Source organism: Acomys russatus, chromosome 12, assembly GCF_903995435.1.
Source record: "Acomys russatus chromosome 12, mAcoRus1.1, whole genome shotgun sequence".
NCBI lineage: Eukaryota > Metazoa > Chordata > Mammalia > Rodentia > Muridae > Acomys > Acomys russatus.
This window is the reverse complement of record NC_067148.1, coordinates 53151668-53174070: the sequence shown is the minus strand read 5'-3', so window position 1 is coordinate 53174070 and position 22403 is coordinate 53151668. Positions and strand designations below refer to the sequence as shown.

At 42.3% G+C, this 22403-nt stretch overlaps 1 protein-coding gene across 1 annotated transcript in view; it reads right to left on the bottom strand.

Annotated features, from left to right (window-relative positions):
* The window catches only part of Man2a1 (mannosidase alpha class 2A member 1), a 160755-nt gene that overhangs the window by 76860 nt on the left and 61492 nt on the right, over positions 1-22403 (bottom strand). The window contains exons 7-12 of the mRNA XM_051154436.1: positions 20832-21018; positions 18212-18389; positions 14687-14886; positions 11351-11533; positions 6776-6890; positions 5014-5084 (exon numbers count right to left, since the gene is read on the bottom strand). Coding sequence (XP_051010393.1) covers positions 5014-5084; positions 6776-6890; positions 11351-11533; positions 14687-14886; positions 18212-18389; positions 20832-21018 — 934 coding nt within the window. The remainder of the gene's footprint in view (positions 1-5013; positions 5085-6775; positions 6891-11350; positions 11534-14686; positions 14887-18211; positions 18390-20831; positions 21019-22403) is intronic.

Here is a 22403-nt window from a genome sequence, read left to right as displayed (position 1 = left end):
ATTTCATCTTATACCAGTCAGAATGGCCAAGATCAGTAATGCAAGTGACAGCTCATGCTAGAGAGGACGCGGAGCAAGGTTAATGCTCACTTGGTGGTGGGAGTTTAGACTTGTATAGCACTGTGGAAACCAGCAAGGAGGTTCCTCAGGAACCTAGGACTCGATTTACCTCAAGATCCAGCTAGACCACTCTTTGGGCACATACCCAAAGGATGCTTTAGCTACCACAGAGACACTTAACCATGTTCACTGCTGCTCTGTTCAAAACAGACAGAAGCTGGAACAACGTAGATGGCCCTCAACACAAGAATGGATAAAGAAAATGTGGTACACTCACAGAATGGAATATTACTCAGTTGTTTAAAAAATGAAATTTGCAGGTAAATGGATGGAACTAGAAATAATCATCCTGAGTGAGGTAAACCAAACCCAGAAAGACAAATATAATAGATATTTGTTTATATGCAGCTATTAGCTGTTAAGACAATGATAACAAAGATACAATCCATACAACCATATAAGTGAGAAATGGAATGAGGAATGGGGTGAGATCTTCCTAGAAAAAGGAAATAAAATAGATAGTTATGCATGGATTGGAGGGGGAGATGCAATCCCAGAAGTAGGTGGGTAACAGAAAACAAATTCAATGGCATCTTTGGATGTTCTGTGTCTCAAAATGTCATTTCAGGGCTCTTCCTTATTGTTTGTTTGTTTGTTTTATTTTTTTCTTCTGTTTTTAACCTACAGGTCTCTGATGTATATATTATCACTTCTCGTTCAGCATTTTTAACGGGATTCCCAAGTGTGGAAAAGAGTGGGTCACTGTGTCTCACTCAGCCATCATCAGATAGCTTCCTTCTGCCATAGATGGGAACACACACAGAACCCACGCATGAACAAGTGTGAGGCTTTGAAGTACTCAGTCCTGAATGGGGTATCCCCATCAAATATCTCCCCCTGGGATCTATGTAGGAAGAGGAGGCATAATGGTTCTAAGAGGCAGAGGGGATGGAAGACAACAAGAAAAAAAAAAATAATATCTCACAATCGCCAACAGGACTGACACACACATGCACCCACAGAGACTGTGGCAGTGTGCAAAGGGCCTGCACAGGTTCAAGTCAGGTGGGGTTCCCAAATGAAAGTGGGAATACTGACATAAGCTCGACCCCTAACCAGGAAGCTATCTGCAACTGACACCCACTTGCAAAGGGAAAGTTAGCTCGCTCCAGCAGAGTCTCGCTGGGCATGTTACCTCAGGGCAGGCACATGTCCAGGAGTAGTTGGCCAACACACAACATGGACTCAATGGTGTTTTGGAAACCTTCAATCTCACTTGCTTTATTTGGGTAGGCTTGAGACTCCTTAAGGCACTCCCTCTTGGAACTAGGCACTCTGGAGAGATGTGTAAACACTGGCAAATGCCTGCCCTGAAGCCCTCAGCCACAGACAGCAGCGACTTCCAGCAAAGGGAGCAAGTCTGCCAAGACATTCAGGCCTGCCAAGCTTGGTCCCAAGCTCCACCCTAAGTGGGAACAGGCCATCAGTTCTCCAGAACCCTGAGAGACATACTAAATTATATTCAAAATGATACAATTGAGATGATTTTTGCTTTGTTGTTGTTGTTAAGGAAACAGACTACTAAAACATGACTGTTTATTATACTGCCTCTGATAGGTAATACATTTCCTGGAGAATGCTATGAGAAACTTTCTGAGAGCTCTATTTTTGACTAGATGCCGATAATACACAGGTAATAAACTATGACTATAAAAGACTGAAAGTAAAAGAGCCACAAGACTAAAGTCATTCAAGCAGAGCATAAAAGGCAGGTAAGAAACAGAGTGATGGAAGGAGACGGAGCAGCCAAGAACCAGAGTGATGGAAGAGATGGAGCAGCCAAGAACCAGAGTGATGGAAGGAGATGATGGAGCAGCCAAGAATCAGAGTGATGGAAGATGGAGGAGACGGAGCATCCAAGAAACAGAGTGATGGAAGGAGATGACGGAGCAGCCAAGAACCAGAGTGATGGAAGATGGAGGAGATGGAGCAGCCAAGAAACAGAGTGATGGAAGGAGACAGAGCAGCCAAGAACCAGAGTGATGGAAGATGGAGGAGATGGAGCAGCCAAGAACTAGAGTGATGGAGGAGACGGAGCATCTAGGAAGGAGACAGAAGTCGGGGGAACAGGGTAAACATTAGAAGATTCCACACTCTACACTACATTAGACATGAACAAAGGCAAGGTCAAAATGAATTCTGGGATCAGAATGGAAAGACTAAAAGAAAATAAGGCTATCTAGCACATTGGGATCCAAAAGGAAAGCAGGCATGTGGAAAACTAAAGGATGCTAAATAAGAGTGCAGGAGATGGCAAGGCGGGGTCAGCCAGCCAGCAAAGAGCAAGGGCAATATGGAGGGTCTTGTCTGCACTAGGCAGCTCTTAGGCCTAGCTGTTAGTGCAAAGCCCCTAAACCACTGACTTCTTCTTCTTTTTCTTCTGTGTCAAGTTAAACACTTCCCCCTCTCTCTGTCCTTTTAAGAGAGGAAGGAAGGAAGGAAAAAGGGAGGGATGGAAGAAATGGAAAAAGGGAAGAAGAGTATTATTTGCCAATAAATGCCTAAAATGTAAAACCACTTACAGGTATATGTGTAATAATAGTTTAAATAAGTTTATCTCCCACTGAAGTCGCCTGCCATGGTGTGACATCAGAGGAACGGGTTCATTACTCGACTGCAGTTTCTGATAAACTGATGCATTTGCTGCCACCACTTCTTACTATCCTCCCACCTGCCACACGGGATGGCCAGCATGAAGTCCTCCTCAGAGGCAGCATGTCCACCTTGGACTGTCCACTAATGGAGCATGAGCCATTTAAAGTTATGTTATGGTCATTAACATTCAGCCAGCCTAGATTTCTGTTGCAACATCATACATGAAGTAAAACAACACATTGACTTGAAAAATTTCCATTCTCGGGTTTATGAAGTTACTTTTACATGATTCTGACTTTATTCTTAGTGATGTTTCTAAAAATCCACCTCCTAGAAAACTTGCCTTTATAAATAGTCAAAGTGCATGGCCTCCTGGCCTGTGTGACTGTGAGGTTAATTCTTTGTTTTCCTGAATGGGTGAAAAGCAGTCTTCACATCACCTGTCTTACACGCTCAGCCCACACCATCAGTGACGTCCAATACACTAAACTCCCTGCTATTTTCTAAGCCTAGGAACACTCTAGAAGATCTACAAAGGGTGAGAAACCCTTAACAGCACAATTCTAAAAGCTTCAGTCAAAGACTCAGAACAGCTGTTTAACTTGTAAGACCAGCTCAGTGAAACTCCCAAATCCTTCTGCTTTTAATGGCCACGGTCACCCTTTTAGCTCTTTGGCATTTTACTAGTAACTAAGTAACTAGGGTAATTTGTAGCTATCAAGTAAAAACCAGATTTTAAAACAAAACAAAAACAACAACAACAACAAAAATAAGCAGGTGTGGTCATGATGTTCTCAAGTACAAAAGAGAGAGTCAGAGGACTGATAACCAAACTACAGAAGTGGCGGCTGCAACTCTGGCAGAAAAGTATTATGGAGAGAAAACAGGAGATAAAAATATTGCTTAAACAGAAGCTGTTCAAGGGCATCTTATGGGAGAAGCCTTAAAGCCCGTCTGTGCGAATCTGTGAGTGCGTGCATCTCCTTCACTGTAACTGCCCTCTTCTGCCTGCCTTCCTCCAGCTAAGGGAAGGTTATGTTACCTATGTCCTGCCTAAGGCCTGGCTCTCCCTCCGATGTGCTGAGACCCCAGTCTGCCTCAACCCACCACAACACGCAACCAGGGAGGGCAGCAACGACACACATCACAGTCACTTGTGGAAGCACTTAAGGTCCTTGGGGCCAACCATGCCAACGACCTTCCCAAGTCTAAACAGAAAACAGGGGCAAAGTCTCTAGATCCTTCCTAAAGCCTGTGGCTTACCATTGCATGATGGTTAAGAAGCAGACATCTGGCAGACATGCATCCAAGCATTATTTCTTTTAAAACAAAGAACACATTTCTTAATTGATGTTTCTTCCCACGCCATTATCCACCCACACCATGAGTTGGCAGTTAAGATTCAGCGACCTCAGTGGAGTTTCTGAGCACCCATGTAACTGATGAACCCCCACTTCTTTTGCTAAGGTGGAAGATATGTACGTCTCTACTTACAGGAGAAATTAGACAACCGCGAATTTGGAGAATGCTTCTTCAAAATGCCAACTTCACTCTCTCTGTAAATTGTCTCTAATGTTACCTGCATTTGGTTTTCATACTTTTAATAAATCATACTTAGTTAAAAATCATGTTGCCCTTAAAATTGTTTTTGGCCTTCAGTTTGTAAGAGGTAACAATAAATTTCTCAATTAAAATTAAAATTAAGTTGTATCATGAAGGGATACCACGTGCCAGGTCCATGGGTAGTAACAGTGGGACACGGTCACTAAACACAGGAAGAAGCTGCACCAGGTATCCTGGCTTTTGTCTCATAAACAACTTGGCAGTTAACGTCAGTCAGAGTACATAAACAGTGATGCGGCCTGATGAGCCTCCGGGTGCTCTTCCTATGAAAATGTAAGTGAAGGAACTGTGATCTGCAGGTAATTAAATTCCTTCTTTAAAATCATTCACGTCTCGGATTAATGAAAAATCAAGTAACTTCACGAAAGGTTAATGCAGAAATCTGAAAACAGTATTACAGAGACAAGTAAATACTTGGATCACCAGCTACATAATTACCATCCCTTGACTGCCATTTATAAAAATATTACAGTCATAAAGGCAGTAATCACTGTGCCAAGTTAGTTCATGGAAGAAAACCTATTTCCTCAGAAAAAAAGTTTAATTGATTAATACTTGTTTTAATGAAAACCTTCCTTAAAGTATGAACTGAATAAAGGTCAGGAACACGAACACACACACACACACACACACACACACACCGTGCCAGGAAGTGCTAAGGAATTACAGCTTTACCTTGGCTCCTGTGCACTCAGTTGTATTATAACTTTTTTGGGCAAAGAATCTTGGGAACTTTGCTTCGTATCCTGAAGAAGAAGAAGAAGAAAAAAAAGACACAATATTTTAAAATTTTACTTTTTAAAACTAAGCATCAAAAATTAGCTATCTGGGCTGGAGAGATGGCTCAGTGGTTGGGAGCACTGACTGTTCTTCCAGAGGACCCGGGTTCAATTCCCAGCACCCACATGGCAGCTCACAACTATCTGTAACTCCAAAATCTGATACCCATAGGCATATAATGCACTTAAAATAAAAATAAATAAATTTTTAAAAATTAGCTATCCAATACAACCTTGCAGAAGTTTTGAAAAGAGTATAATAGCGGACAATGATTCTCTTACAAAGTAGATGAAGCACGTTAAAATTCACAGCAAAAAATCCTGGACATGGAGAAAAACAGGAAGAGGGTATCAAACTCAAGCACACATGCATGATGGGACTGGAGTCCACCAGGGCACAACGAGCTGCTCCATTTTGTAACCAAATAAGTCTGAGGACTAGAGAGCATTCTCCAGAAATCTTTGCATCCTGGATTTCACAGCCTTAGGAAATGTATATCCACTTCCTGTGTTTTTTTCACTTTAAAACGAAAATTTGTAATCATGACTTGATTACAAGCATCCGTCTAAGAAAATATTGAAGCTGCATCTCTAATTGCAAATGTGCAAATTCAAATTGCACATAAAATTCCAAATCCCAACATTTATAAAAGGTACCAATGGTAACTAAGTTACAATTTTACATATCTAAGTTGCCAGGAGGATGTGGAGAGGGTAACCAGCCACCTCCTCAGTGGAGCTTCCTGCCTGAGGAGCACTTGACCCTCGGCATGGGTGCACTCTCTGCTATACTAACTGTTCTGCTCCTCACAGCAGCACAAGCCAAGGCAAGGATTAGCCCTGCGTTACAGATAAATAAAAATGACTAGGAAAACTCCTTCAAGGCCCCCACATCCCGTTCTGACAGTGGCTAGCGGCCTAATGCAGTGGTTCTCAACTTGAGGATCGTGACCCCTTTCACAGAAGTTGCTTAAGACCATCAGAAAATACAGATATTTATATTACAATTCATAACAGTAGCCAAATTATAGTTATGAAGTAGCAACGAAAACAATTTCATGGTTAGGGGTCACCACAGCATGGGGGACTGTATTAAGGGTCACCGCATCGGGAAGGTTGAGGACCACTGTCCTAATTAAACTTTGCTCCATCACTGCACATGCCTCAGGCTGCCCACAGAGCTCAGTGGACTTATCCTGACACCAAAAGGGCCATTAAAATCAGTTTTAGCAAAAGCAGATAAAAACAATCAAATATCAAGAAGTTTCTAATTCAAGCCAAGCAGAGCACCTAACCACAGTGCCCAGTGGCTTTACCACACAGCGTCCTTAAAAAAAAAAAAAAAAAAAAAAAAAAAAAAAAAAAAAAAAAAAAAATCCATCTCATTTATGTGCTTAGAAATAAGTTCACTAGGACATTTTTCACACTGAGATTTGGGCAGAATCAATTATACATACAGAAACCAAATGGAAACACACTTATGGAAAAGAGATGGTTGAATATGCAGGTAATTTATATAAACTGATAAAAATTTTAAAATAATGTAGAAAAACAATTATTCTGCTTTAATGTTCTCTTAATGGGGCTTCGCGTTCCTTTTCTAATCAAAGAACAAAAGAGCCGCGTGGTTTCTACTGTGGCAGAAGGGATCAACTAACCATCTCCAAGAAAGTGTCAGAGGGATGAGACTGGAACGTCTTCTTGTCCTTCAGAACGAGAAGAAACGCAGAATCACCAATTACCTTCTCCAGAGAATTCAACGACTGAAAGAGTCTGCAAAGCAAAATTGTATTAGTTTGAGAACTCAAATACTGCATATTTTTTCATTTTTAAAACAGTAGATAACAATAACAATTCAGATGTAATATGAATAAATTAATTAAAAAAACAGTGGCCAAACCACCACCTTATATTTACAAAGTGGAATACATGAAGGTTCCATAAGGAGCTAGCTCTTTATTTTCCTCTAGAGCTAAGCACTAAGGGAAAATACTGGATCATCGGAGCCCACCAAGAAGAGCTCAGTTAAAATAAAATGCCCTCGAACTAACTTATCGAAAGCGCTCACAGTTCTTACAAACACCATGCCAAGTACGAATGTCTACAATGACCACCCCAATGGCTCCAAAGCAATGATCTACTTCTTCACCCCAGGGAACAACCTGAGTGCTGCTGATAGAACCGCAAGAGTAAAATATGCTGTTAACTCTTTGTTAGCAAGATTATCCAGCCTGTATGTAAGCCATCCCCGCAAGAAGGAACACTGATATCTGATTGGATGTTTCACATTCTCTTCAAGACAATCACATAGAAAAAAACTTTTCCCTGATCCGGATGATGGACCAGTCTTCATCCTTGTGGCTTTTCCTGAGCGCTGATGTTAATAACTATGCTTGTCTTATTTTATACCCAAGGAAAAAAAGCAGACCTAGGAATCCACTGATTCCCAGTTGTGGTGTATAAGTCTCAGTAGGTCGCTGGTAAGATAACAGCCAAGGCAAGCCACAGTACGAAAGGACTTGAGGTAAAGGTCTCTACAACTTTCCAAGCCTGTGCTTGTGTATGGCTTTACGGACCAAGCACCCTTAAGCAAACACATGTGTAGAAATCTGCAAATAAACTTCGTCAACCATGCAATCTTTGGTCAGAACAACCTATTATGCTTATAGAATTGACCAACATTTTCTCTAACCCTGGAAGCAGCCTAGTATCTATGTGCTAAGCACTTCTGCTGGCATGTAACAACAGCAGCAAAATTCTATAGAAAAGCAGCTGGACGACCTCCGCATGCAGAGTGTGCAGCTAACTCAGTCAGATCACCATAAACGCGATACCAGCCAGGAAAACATGCATGCTGAGGCCAAGCCTGAACTGCAGAAGCTCTGCCTCAAAACAAACAAAAGTCTCCAAGTGAATTAGAAAGGGGAAAAAAACCCAACCCTTCTTTTTGCAGAATGTAAAACCGTAAGTATACAGGATCAATGTTATTACATAGTGATCTTTAACATTAATAGCAAAATCTCATGTGCTGTAGTCCATATTATTATCCAGATAAATTTCTCAGCATGTTCACGTGCAATAAGCATTCTCAACAGGCTCAACACCAGATGCCTGAGGTAGCTTAGTTAAGCAGATGCTTCCTTCGACCCAAGCTTGTTCCTGGTATCTGCATGGCTACATCAGCCAGCTGGACCAGTAGAATAAAAGCCATGCTTTACATCAGCCTACGCCGTTCACGGGTCACAGCGTGTTAAACAGCCCTAACTAAAGCGCGTGAAAGGCCCTGGTTGACGCGTGCGTCTATGCCACGCATGTGCAGTGTCCTGACGAGCACTGAACAAGAGTGCTCCCCAACAGCTCCTCGGGATATATAAGGCTGCTTTGTTTAAAACAGAGTCAAATGAAGCACAGTAAATATGTTCAGTAGACACGTAGCAGAACGAAACTGCAGGTGTTTAAACCTCTTGTCAATGTGAGACCCACAGTGCCCCGAACACTCTAACATGGCCTCCTCAACTTACTACAGAACCCGGTTCAGAGATGGAGCACTCAGGAACCATGGCTTCCCATTTACGGCCTGCTATTCAAACCACGGGCACCACGTGTGTCAGTCAACACTTTCATTTGTCCATTCGGACCCTCAGACTCACTTTCCATTAGGCTCTCTTTACTACTTGTAATTACAAGATGAGGGTAACTGAGAAAACCTTAATCTTTACGCCGCCGACTTCTTCCCCCCTCCACCCACCTATAGTGTGTGAAGCGAAACATAGCGTCCCAGGCTGCTTCATTCTTTTTCATGTCATAAAATTAACCCTCAAATATGCCATGAAGCAGTCTCTTCCTCCATCTTAAACAGCCTGGTCTACACAGACTGTTTAAGGAGTTCTATCTAGAACATTCAGGGCTACAAAGAGAAGCCCTGTCTCAAAAAAACCAGAGACAGAGAAGGAGGTGGAGGTGAGGATGGAAGGGGGAGGGGGGGGGGGGGGAGGGGGGAGTGGAGGAGGGAGGGGAGGAGGGAGGTGTCAGGGAGAACCCTTTAGGCTACTGTTGAGAGCACAGCTCTGAGCCTCAGTCCGAGAGAGAGAGAGAGAGAGAGAGAGAGAGAGAGAGAGAGAGAGAGAGAGAGAGAGAGAGAGAGAGAGAGAGAGAGAGAGAGAGAGAGAGAGAGAGAGAGAGAGAGAGAGAGAAGAAGCTGGAAGGGCCTGGATTCCCTCCAGCACTGCAGAGTTGAGTTGACATACCAACTGGGTGATCTCCAGACTTTTAAATATGACATGAAAACAAACAGGGCAAGATTAATCCTGCTTGGAGCTGCTCTTAGCAGCCTTCAATCCCTCCGTCATGCAATTGTTCAAAGGGACACGCCTGCCAACATCTGAATGAAGAGCAGTCAGCAGCAGAGTGTAAGAAAGCACCCATACAAGCTGCCTCTTTGTCTCTAATTCTCTAGCATGTGTTTTGAAATTTCTTTCTTAAAAGTGTCTGTGCTAATGACTTGATAATTGTTTACGACTTTTCTGTTGAAGTGTGAAGCACTGGCAGAATAAATTTACAAATGTCAAGTACAATTTGAAAATTACTATGTCTTTCCACCACCTCGAAGGCGCAGTTTTGCACAGGCCTGGTTTGTTGAGCTAGAAGCATCAGATACCACACTGGGTACCCAGTGACTGGCCTACAAAGGTCATGAGACAGAAAGTGGATGAAAACTCAGTGTCCTGTGGTCAGGAACATTTGCTGTGGTGGCCAGATAGAGTAAGGAGAGCAGGAGAGCTCCTTCCCCACTGCCCTGTGTGTTCAAGACTTATTTAGAAATTCTCAATTAGTCGGAGGCGAGAGTCAGGACTAGCAGACTCTGACGCGACTTTCAAACTGCTTTCTGTAAGAGGAACAGTTAGACTGTCAGTAAGGACAGTTTGACCTCCGTGCAGAATACATTCAGGAAAAACTGAGAAGATATTCAAGACAATACTTTAAATATACTTTTTGAAGGACTGCAATCAATAGTGAGGCTTTAGCAATACGTTTCCTTTTTGTTTCCTGACAACTAGTTAAAATATCATAACTAAAAACTTCAGCGCTTCGTACAGCGACTAAATCAGCTGAAAGGCAGTTGTTTCGTATTGATTTGATATGTGCTGCACACTTTTCACTACAGAAGTAGTTATAAAACAGTTCAAGTTTTAAATGTATAAGAATATCATATCACGTGCCTGATAATTTTAAAATAAGAAGATAATAGCATCTTTAACGCATACTTTTTAGCATAGAGGATCAAACTATCAGGTCACCTGCACAGTATACAAAGTCTCTACCACTGGATCTCCACCACCACCACCCCCAACACTCCTACACAGCAGTGAAATGACAAGAAAATGTAGATGAAACAAGAGACAAGAGGTAAAGCTCCTGGTGCGATGCGAAGCCTGACCTGAGTAGACAGAGCCTGGTGCCTGGTTATCCGATCTGACGTCACGACTGAGATTTCAGCCATGGAGGGTCAGCTTCTCCGTTACTAGGAAGCACTGGATACGAAGACCACAGCCTCTACAAGCCACACAGTGCTCACAGCTTCTAGTTCTGTAATCTAACAAGTTGTTTTGGAAATAGCCGGGTACCTGCTTCCTCAGTTGTCTGAGAGATTCTCCATGAGGAAGATCCCTTTATCTCAAAGCCCCAGCCACCATTCCCACTTCCAACTGCTTTCATCCCCCCTCTCCAGCCCCCCCCACACACACCACCACTGACTTATGCCAGGCCTCTTGTTATCCTCTGATCTTATGCTTTCCCATCGGTGTCCCTGTAAAAATATGTCAAGCATCCAACAGCAACTGGGTATGAAAGAAGACAAGACTGAGAGGCTGTACAGTGGAACGGCACTCCTTTATCTCCCCAGGTTCTATGTGATGGATTAAATGGTCAAGTTCTTGATCAAGAAGACAGCCTGGCCCGCCACACTGTGCTTGGGAGAGAGCAGAATTGGCTGGAAGACGGTCCTTAACATCTGGAGACAAGGACTGATGTTGGAAGCAGAGGCTACTACGGTGCTTCCACGGGAGTTCTTGAAAAATAGCAATGTTTGACTATAGCAATATATATAGAACAAACAGCACTATGTGTATGATCTGTTATACACTGGCGGCAGCATCACACACACACACACACACACACACACACACATATACACACAATGTTAAAAAGATTTTACGTTTCTATAGTTACATTACCTGGTACCGTAATCCACAACCACCCAGTCCTTAGCAGTCCCTGTGATGGCATCGTGATGTTGAAACAGTCCTAAGTTCCTCCTGGCTTCCGTCAGGGTTGTGTAATGTGGTGATGAAAGAAACTTGGTTATCTTGTATTTCTGAGCTTGTTTCAAGGCCAAATAGTAAAGGGTTTCAGCAGCCCTAAGGGCATGAAAGAGTCATTAATGTATTTCCTGAAACGAATATTTTAACTTACAATCACTGATACTGTTGTTGTTGTTGTTGTGATTGTTTGAGACAGGCTGCCTCTGTCCACCCCATCACTGCCCCCACATGCACTACCATACCCAGCCCATTGATGATTTTCAAATGTTTTAAAAAAGAGCAATATACAATATCAACGCAAATTCTTTATATAGAAGATACAAATGATAAAAGTTTCTATAAAACCAACATCGCACCTATCTAGCGTATTTATGTTTTTAGTCACCAGAGCCCACTGTGAACACAGTGATACTGCTGGTTTCAGCATCCTGGAAAGAAGTCAGAGCCTGCTGGCAGGAAGACAGGTTCGCCTGTTTGTCACATAGTAAGAAAGATGAAAGCAGGCAGAGCGAGAGGCTGAGCCTGGTGCCAGCCTTTGAAACCTCAAAGCCCACGCCCAAGACAGGCCTCCTCCAGGGACACACCTCCTACTCCTTCCTGCCAAGTGGGGACTGAGCACTCTAGTCTATGAGCCCAGGTTAGCTTCTAACTCCTGTCTCGGCCTCTGGGTGCCAGCTTCTTCATATGCTTTAAAGATTAGAATGTCAAGCTTATGATCGTCAGAAGACACGCTTCAAAACTGGTTTCCTCCAAAATGTTTTCAAAAACAAACATGTACTAAAAGGCCTAAGGAGGTTCTGTGTCACACACATGCTAGAGAAAATGGATATAGGTGTCTTAAAAATGTATCGACACTCAGGAAAAAAGAAGAAAAGAAGATATTAGAAGTGTTTTTTCATAAAAACTCATGAGTGCTCTAAATTGTAGAAATAAGAAAAAGATAAGAAATAACCCCCACTTCAACTTTCTTTTCCAGACTCATGCCAGGGGATTGAGCAAGTCAGAGTTAAATAAATCATATGTATTGCCATGTACATCCGGGGCAAACATAACTGCTTCAGTAAACAGGAAACACACTATAGCAGTGGTCCTCAGACATCCCAACGCTGTGACCCTCTAAAACAGTTCCTCATGCTGGGATGGCTCCCAACCACAGAATTGTTTCGTTGCTACTTCATAACTGTAATTTTGCAACTGCTATGAATTGCACTATAAATATCTGATGTGCAGGATGTCTGTCATGCGGCCCCTGTGGGGGTTGCAACCCACAAGCTGAGAACCACTACATTATAGGGATATCTCAAAATATTCATGGAAGGTTTTGAAATGAATGTTCGTGTGTGTGTGTGTGTGTGTGTGTGTGTGCGTGTGCGTGTGCGTGTGCGTGTGTGTGTGTGTGTGTGTGTGTGTGTTAGGAAGTGAACTAAGGACTGACCTCAGACATGTTAGACAGTTACTACCACACTATATCAAACTATCAGATTTTCTTCTTTATACCTTTCTATTTGTACCCGCACTTTAAAAATGAGAATGCAATAGTACTATCGGGCAATAAGTTTGTTTTTACACTCAGAAATTCAAACCTATTATATACTCTTTACTTCATCATGCCATCAAGTATGATTTAAAAATACATTCCTAGTTATAACCACTGTGCCTTGAATATATTTCATAAATTAAGATATTCACAACTCTTTGCCATTTGAAACTAATTAACACTTAAGACTCACTAATCCTTTGGTATAAATCTTTACACTATTTATCATAAAAATCTACAATGGTAGACATCACTTTATGCTCATCTCTTTAGTATATGAAAACTATTTTATAATAGTATAAATGTAATAAGTATAAAAAATATATTACAGCCGGATGTAGTGGCACATGCTTGTAATCCCAGCACTCGGGAGGCAGAGGCAGGCGGATCAATGTGAGTTCAAGGCCAGCCTGGTCTACAAAGTGAGTGTAGGACGGCCAAGGCTACAAAGAGAAACCCATCTTGAAAAACCAGAAAAAAAAAAAAAAAAAGAGAGAGAAATACATTAAAATATAACTAGTCTCCTCTCATACCTGAGATAGTATCTTAAAGAAATGAATGATTTTTTTAAAATGTCTTTCTAAGAACTATTCACAAGACATTAACACATGAAACAGAATGGGCAAGCTCTTAACTTGATTTTAACATCAAAACTCATCTTGGAGGGGCTGGGAAGAGGGCTCGGTGGTGGTGCAGAGAAGTAGCTTCTCTTCCAAGAGGGCCTGGGTTTGCTTCCCAGGCCCAGCTCCCACAGGGCAGTTTATAACCGTCTGCAACTCCAGGTCCAGAGGATCTGGGACTTCTTTCTGGCTTCTGTAGGCATCAGGCACATATGTGGTACCCATGTACAGCAAAACACACATATGCATAAAGTAAAAACTAACAAAATGAAAATAAATTTCTCTACTGGGTCCTAGGTGAAGGGAAAGACTCAGGCATCTCAGGGTAGTTCACTTCACAGAATATCTGACTTGGTTTCTTAGCAACCTGTTTCTTAACGTGTTTCCTAATGGGACCATATGTGGCTAGAGACATGTGGATGAAGTGTACACTCCAGTTCTCAGCCACACTGGCCACATTTCCAGTGTTCAAGTGTAGCAGTGCCCACTTACATCATGGAAATCAAAGCTGTCTGCCAGTGACTGAAACTGCACTGGATCTTGCTGTCTGATGCTCTAACACTTTCAGCTGACATCTCTACAGAAGTCATTTCCTTATTCAACCAATCATCTGCTTGCTCTGTGAGTTCTCACCTCTTTCAAACTTTGTTCTTCTAAGAACATCTATAAAAAAGTACTTAAAGTGAATCAGAATTGAGATGGAGCCTCTGAAGTTCTCCCACAAGAACATCCACTCACTTTAGAGTGTGCACTTAGAGCCCACAGCAGTAACCGTTTGCCTGCTGGGTTACCTGCCTGCATGTACACACGGGATCGCCCCCTAATATCAACCTAGGGCAGGAACATCACCCGAAAATTAGAAAACACGGATACAAACTGAAGAAAATACAATTCAATATATTGCTTTTCCCTCAGAACAACAACAAAAAGTGTGACAAATTGATTACACTATAGAGACATATTCTGACTGCATTAAAACTTTGTAATTACATTAAATACACAGCATCACATAAAGGACACGTGCGGAACTCTCTTAGGGTGCTATGGTGACATAAAAGGATAAACGAATGGAACTACCTCAAAGTCTACTACCTTAGGCGCGACTCCATGATTCTATCCATCCGTTTGTAGAAAGGTCTGGATGTGAAGTAGCCACTCCAATAATGATCGTCTCTGTCAGCGTAGGTGAAGAAATCTCCACTCAGGACGGGGAACAGGGACTGGGCACTCTTCTCAGCTGCCACCACTTTCTCCAATGCATCGAAGTAATCCGACAATGTTCCAAACTGAATCTAGGAAATACAGTTTAAGGGAGCCATGTTTCAATTTTCCATTTATATCTTAAAATAATTAGTTCTTATGCAGAAAGGGGAAAAAAAATCAATATTTAGGAAGAGTTTCCAAGTTGACCTGAGCACAAAGGTTAGGCTAATGAGTGAATAGTGGGGAGTGGAGGATGTCAGGAACCCTTTTCTTTGACTTACACCAAGGTCTGAATTTAACTAAGAGAAAACTTGCTTACCTAAGTAGTTTAAAGAACTATTCAGAACTATAAGCCTATACACCCAAAACTGCACAAGGGCTCAAAGGGTTGAAGGATTCAAGGAAAAAGTAGTTCAGATGAGTGTAGACAGGACAGTAGTAAAAATGTGAAAAGTGCAAAATGCTCCAGAAACCTGGAAACATTTTTTAGCCACAAGGCATCTCATACGTCATACCTCGCCAGACCTTATTCCTATGAGAAAGGATGGCGCAGCTTCCAGAACAACAGGCCAGTCAGACAGTGGATGGACTTCCTCTAAACTGAGCAGAAGGAAGCTTTAAGAGGGACAAGAATTGCAAGGCCGGTGCCAAAGAGCAGCCGAAGCGCGAAGAAGGGGCAGGGTAAGACAGGAGGAAGGAAATACGGGAAGAGTGTAACATACGGGGAGGCCTGTGTACCCACCGCACTCCACACGGAGGACGTGTCTAAGTCACTAGATGAGGCAGGAAGACCGAGCAGATGACAACGACAAAAAGGACAATTGACACAATGCAGCACCTAGTCATATAACAAAGTTTAAAAAAAATAAAAATAAAACAGAAAAACTAAGAAATAGCAGGAGTTCTCAATCTGATATAGGGATTGTGAAAAACCCCATAGCAAGCTGCTAAAAGCTCCCACACAACTCAAGTTAACCACTCTATTACAAGGCTCCTGGACATAAGGCCAAGACATTATTGTACGGAGAATATGTCAAATTCACAATGCCCAAAGGTTAGCTGTGAGCATCCAGAACTGCATAGGCTATATAATTCTAACAAGAGATCAAAGTTTTGAGGGTTGTTTTTGTTTTGTTTTGTTGTAGAAATTTAAAAGCTTGCCTAGACATATATGGAACTATAAATAACTCTGGCCCCGTGTAAGCTCAAGCAGACGTGTATTTGTCCCAGCCTCACAGCACACACTGTACTCTATTCCAGACATGCATGTGGACCCAGTGTGTGTCCAGGCTTGTTGCAGTACCATTCACAATAACGAGGTACAGATTCTGCCCAGACATTTATCAGTGGGTGAATGGAAAGAGTATGTGGCGCATACACACCACGGACTAGTACTCAGCCATGAAGGAGGAGGAGAAAGAGGAAAAACCACCACCATCATCATACTGGATACAGTAAAATGGGTGAACCTGGAGACCATCCTGATAAATGAAATAATTCTGACTCAGAAAGCCAGTAAAACAAATATAATGTTTTCTCTCTAAAGGAAAAGAAGAAGCAACTGGAAAGGAGATTATCAGGGAAAGAGACTCTTATGAGGAAAACCAGGGATGAATACAGATAACATGAACACAATACCTGACCTATATGCATGGAAACACAGAGAAGCCTGTTATGGAATACAATTAACATACACTAAATGAAACGAGAACACAACAGCAACTGACTTATTTATTCCCAGGGTAACAGAAAATGAACCACCATGTCTATTAGCATGGTTTGGTTCTGCAGACCCCAAAGGCTCATGTGTGAACACTGAGTTCTTCTTTGATGGCATAGTAGGAGGTGATGGACTCTTTAGGAGGCGGGACATATGTAGAGGAAGCAGCTCACTGGGTGTGCTCTTCAAAGCAGAACTGCAAGCCTGGTGCTTTCCTTTTTCTGTTCTTTGGCTGTCATGAAGGGCAGCATCCCTCACTATGCCCTCTCACCATGAGGGGCAGCATCCCTCACTATGCCCTCCCACCATGAAGGACAGCATCCCTCACTATGCCCTCCCACCATGAAGGGCAGCATCCCTCACTATGCCCTCCCACCATGAAGGGCAGCATCCCTCACTATGCCCTGCCACCATGAGGGGCAGCATCCCTCACTATGCCCTCCCACCGGGTGGTATAGTTGCCTCACAAAGCCAGAAAGACAGAGATAAGAGACCCTAAGACATCAGAAATCCTCCCCATATTCAAGATGTTTCTCTTAGAATCTGCTACACAGACGAAAAGCCTAGCACTTCTATCGGAAGGATAGACACTGGAGATGAGCTGTGGAGAGGTGACTCCGTGGTTAAGAGCACTGGATGCTCTTCCGGAAGACTTGGGTTCAGTTCCCAGCACCCACAGAGTTTACACCCTTCCCTAACTCCAGTGCCAAGGAATCTGATACCCTCTTCTTGCCTTCTTGAGTTGTTCATTCATGTAGTACACTGACATACACGCAATACCCATACACATAAAATACAAATAAATGATTTTTAAAAGAATAAAAATACAAAAAAACAATAGTTCTGCTGAAAAAAAAAAAATCTGCTTGAGGCTGTGGAGCAAGCCACTCCCTACGAAACAGCAGCGGAAGCACCAGAGTCCCTCGTGTTACAGATGGGTGAGTATGCACACACCAGACGACAAAGGCCCCGTGCCACGGCCACACGGATTCACACAGTAGCCAAAGCCTGCCCGATATGTTCAAGCAGTTTTATTTACAGTAGAAAGAAACTGAAAACAAGCTAAACACCAAATAATAGAAGAAATGTTAAATAGGCTATAGATACTAAGTGGATACCAGAGACACTGGACAACACACAGTGTAGTAAAAAAAAAACTGTGGAGAAATCTCCGTGATGAGGGTGAGGACCACACTTATCCGTGGGTGTAGGCACAAATACTGAGAATGCAGTTAGGGGCGCTGTTGCTTTAGTAAGGGTGTGGGTCTCCTAGGAATGTGAGAAGCTAGAAAAGGAAACCTTCACCAAAACTGCAAGTGTGTTCTCTGAACATAAGACATCTGTAAAACTCGTAGCATGCACATTCGCCAACATTCCATCAGGCCGGTAAATCACAAGGGTGCGACGGCCAGGAGGAAACAGCAACCTTCCGTGCTGTAAGCAAAGCGGACATGCCCCAAGAGAGAGCCATGGCATAGTGGGTGCACATTAAAAAGAATTAAAAAAAAAAAATCACATAAACATGTTGCTTCTGTAATCCCTGCGCACTAAATGTCCTCACCCAGGAAGGAAGGGTGGCTCTCAGAAGGGACCAGTGGGCGATGGTAACTTTCTATCTATGTGAGAGAGTGGCAGGTTCCGGGGACACTGGATACTGTGCTGGGAGCTCACTTAAGGGCGGAGCTCAACGTTACCTTCACTTTAAGATGGGGTTGGGAATTCATGTAGTTAAAGAGCTGCTCATAGTTCCTGTACTGCAGATCCCATTCTGTGTACTCATTGAACCGAAAATCGTCTCCTAGTGGAGCCAGAAGAACTTTAGTACGGAAAAGTTTTGACTTCTTACGGTATTGGTCCAGCAGCATCTGGGCCCTGGGAAAGAAACGGGGGAGGGAACTGTGAGAAGTCGCATCAGGGTAAAGCCGGCACAGCAGCTCAGTGAAAAGGCAGCTTGCAGATTCAAAAGTGTATCATATGGAAAAAATACCAATTTTTTAAAATTAATGAGATTTATAAGGCAGGCTTTCCGCCATCTCTTACAGTCTATCTTCATGGCCATGAATTCTTATTGTGGGGAAACGACATAGCTTCCCAATGGATTATCCTGTGAGAAAGGCCAGCCAACTGAAATACCAGCACCATCCTAGAATCTCCTTCCTCGCCACGGCAGTTAGACACCAGACAGCACATGCTTTCAAATAATCTCATGTAAGAACACTTAAGGTTCCTCAACTCTACATCAGTACTGAACTTTGTTCTACTTTAAGAGTCCACTTTCTACCAATCAAAAATTCTAACAGTCTGGTAAAATGTAAAAGAAAGCAACATTTGAAAAAAGATTAGAAGCTATAAATCATACTCCGTAACATTTTGTAGAATTTTATATATTCACACCCACTGAGTGCACACCTGCCAACGACAGGCTGGTCGCTGTCACACTGCCCTTTCACTCACAGCTCACGCTTGGCAGTTGAATTAGCTATTCGGGTTTCTACCCTCTGGGGCCATGACCCCCAAGGCCCCGCCAAACAGGACATGCTGGAGTCAGCAGCTTTGCTACTTCGCATCTGACATTCTCTTTTTGGGGGGTGTTGTGTTGGGGCACCAGTGAGAAAATAGGCTCACAGAATGGAATTAAATGAGCAGATGAAGCCAGAGTCACTTGGTGTGCAGAAAGCCAAAGCATATGAAACTAGGGGTTAAATGGCAAGAATGGGTTTTTGCCTAGTTTTCCAATTTTCACTCCAATGATTATCCAAAAGTAAATTCCAATTCCCAACATAAAACCTATGAGAGTGCATCAATAAGAGGTATTTTATGAAAAATAACATTTAATTAAACTTAGATTCTCATATGGGCTTTGTGAAATTTATAGTCTCTGAAACTGCTTTGCAAATACAAAATTTTAGCAATAATTTAGTAGCTTGATGAGTAAAATATAACCATAGCGATTGCATATCATATATAATTCTTAGTGTTCTGTGAGCAGTGTTTGGTAAGATAGTTTCATCTTTATTACCAATTACTTAAACTTTTCATATTTTCTAAAAATACTTTAAATTATTATAGTTTCAGATGCACATGAACAATGGGATTAACCACATATAAGTTGAAATGGTAGAAAAAGAGATAAAAAAACAAAATACAACAGATAAAACATTTACTATAGATGAGCACCCAACTACATTCCTTATGATGATGCTGATGATGATGATGATGATGACTGATAAAGCAAAGCTTATATGTGTGGCTTACACACAAAGAGAAGACAGAGCAAACACCCTCAGGTGTTCACCTATGGCATCCTTCATAACCAAAGACAGACCGCCTTCCTGATTTATGTACTATCGTCTCTATTTATTTGAAGAGTTGCTCAACCTTCCCCACAGAAGCTCCCTCTTGCTCTGCTTCAGGTTCATAGCCTCTATTCCTGTAGTTGTGTGTGTGTGTGTGTGTGTGTGTGTGTGTGTGTGTGTGTGTGTGTGTGTAACTGACATAGTTCTAAATATACTAAAGAACCTACAACTCTCACTTTACTAAACTGTGCATTTTTTCAAAGTAAATTTCAAATACACAGATAATAGCACATAAATCTTAATTTATTTAAAAGCTGTATTCTTTCCTAGCAGAATATACTGTCTACATAACGGCACAGGGTATTATGTACATCTCACTGTAAGTGTGGGAACTAAACTTTACAGGAGCCACAATGAGAACTATAGGTAACTTGAAATGAGAAGTTTCCTTCAGTAGCACTTTTTTTTTTTTAAAGAAGTGGTCCATCCTTGTGATTTTTATTCAAGTGTATTTAAATATAAATCTAATTAAGGTCTTCTGAAAGTCAAAAACATGGGAAAGATGCAAAGATGTGTATTCATCCAAGTGTGCGAGTCCCATTATTGAAACTGCTATTAAGGTAGGAGATAATTACACTCTTCATGCGCTCCATTTCAACAAATGTGGTTTTGCAGCTGAGTTGCTTTTCTTACCAATTTGTACAATGGGGACCAAAGTCTTATTATCAACAGAAGTATATGAAATCAATCAAACACAGTAGAAAGCTTTTATAATGAGTGCAAAGGAGATGGTAATAGCAGCATATTGTAAGCTGGCCTTTGTACATTGATCTACCATTGTTCACTTGCCATTAAATTGTAACACGAAAAGGTATGGCCGAGGTGCTGACATTTTAAAGTCGCCTTAGACCTCAGTGAAGATAATGCTGACTGCCAAAAACCCTTTATTCAACCTTTCATCAACCCAGCTGAGTAGCCACGGTGTTCTTGACGTCTTACAAAATACGTATTTTAATACCTGCTTTGGACATTTCCAGGAGATATTGCTTCTGGGGGGACTCCCCAGGGACAACCATATCTGCCTCCAGGAAGCCGTTTGAAATCAAACTGGCAGCATATTTTAGGGTCAGGTCCACAGGTGTGGGGGATGTCATAGCTGTAGAAGGGCATCATGTGGCACAAAATATCTGTGACAGATCCAAGATCTAAAACAAAAAGTCAACATATTTCCGTTCACAAAATTGTTTCTCTCTGAAACTATCCAAACGCTGCTTGTCTAGGTAATGCACGCTGTGTGCTAAATCAGCGGTCATTTTTATACTCCAGAACCACTTTACAGCCACAGCTGAAGGAAGGTCTGTAGCTTGCCCTCGTTCACCTCGTCTGTCTACTAGAACTGAAATAGAAAAGCCCCTGGTGAACCAGCAATTGCTGACCTGGAGGACACAACCTGGGCAAAAGTAAGAGTTACAGCTGGCTCGTGCACAGCCATGACCTTGTCCAGCCTGGGCTGCCAGCTTCTGCTACGTCTATTCCTAGGGACACACTGTGACAGCTCCATCCGCCAGGGTGGCTCGGTGAGAAGTGAAATAAGAGAGAGAGCTGAAGGAACAAAGGAGAAAGGGTGGGCAGGGGAGGAGGAGGAGGACAGCGCTGGACAGAGGCCAAGTCCCCTACAGCAGCAGAGAAAGTGGAACACTGCAAAGTTCCTGGAGTCTCTCCTGCTGGTCCCCAGGAATGACTCAGTGGCATTTTCCATCACAACGGGAACAGAGGAAAGGGGAATTTCCAATGCAAAATTCAATGCAAAGCAAAATATTATGGAAACTGCACACTATCCATAGATAGAGGGCTGTGCTTTAGTTAAGACCTCAGTGTCAGCAGGAGACTACTGCCCTGAGCAGGCAGGCGCAGAGCACACACCAGGGAGACGGGAGGTTGTGAGGATGCTCCACTCTGCCAGCACCCTCCTTCTACTCATGTGTGGATTTCCAGCTTCTACAATGGGTATTGCTTCCTTAATAAAGACAAGGCAACTGGCAAATTTTTTAACAATGAAAATAACTGCTTCATTAAGCACAAACCACACAAACAAGCTACACCTAATTTGAAAACATCTCTCCGGACACCACATTCTCAAGCCTGTGCGAGAAGGCCTAACCAGCTTTCACCACATTTTTGACAACTTTTCAAACTAATCAAAACCTGTGCTTCTGTGCTGTGCCCTGCACGTGTCGATGAACTACATCCTGTAGTGTGGCACCAAAGACAATGATCACTGATGTCTGCTGCACGATACGGGCTGACAGGAGTCCCGAAACTGGTGGCTAATAACCTCCAGCGTTCTTCTTTGGTCAACAACAAAAACTCACTAAGTATACATAACAAAGAGAGTGCACTGAAAGATGCAAGAGGGAAAAAAACCCCACAAAAGTCACATATAAAGGAAAACACATTAGAATATCAATTAATTGTAATTAAAAACTTTAAAAGCCAAGAAGAGCTTGGAGAAATCTAACAAAGTCCTAAGAGACTATGTTAGCCAACCTAAAATAATATACCTAGCAGAACTATCTGCCATGATTGAAAA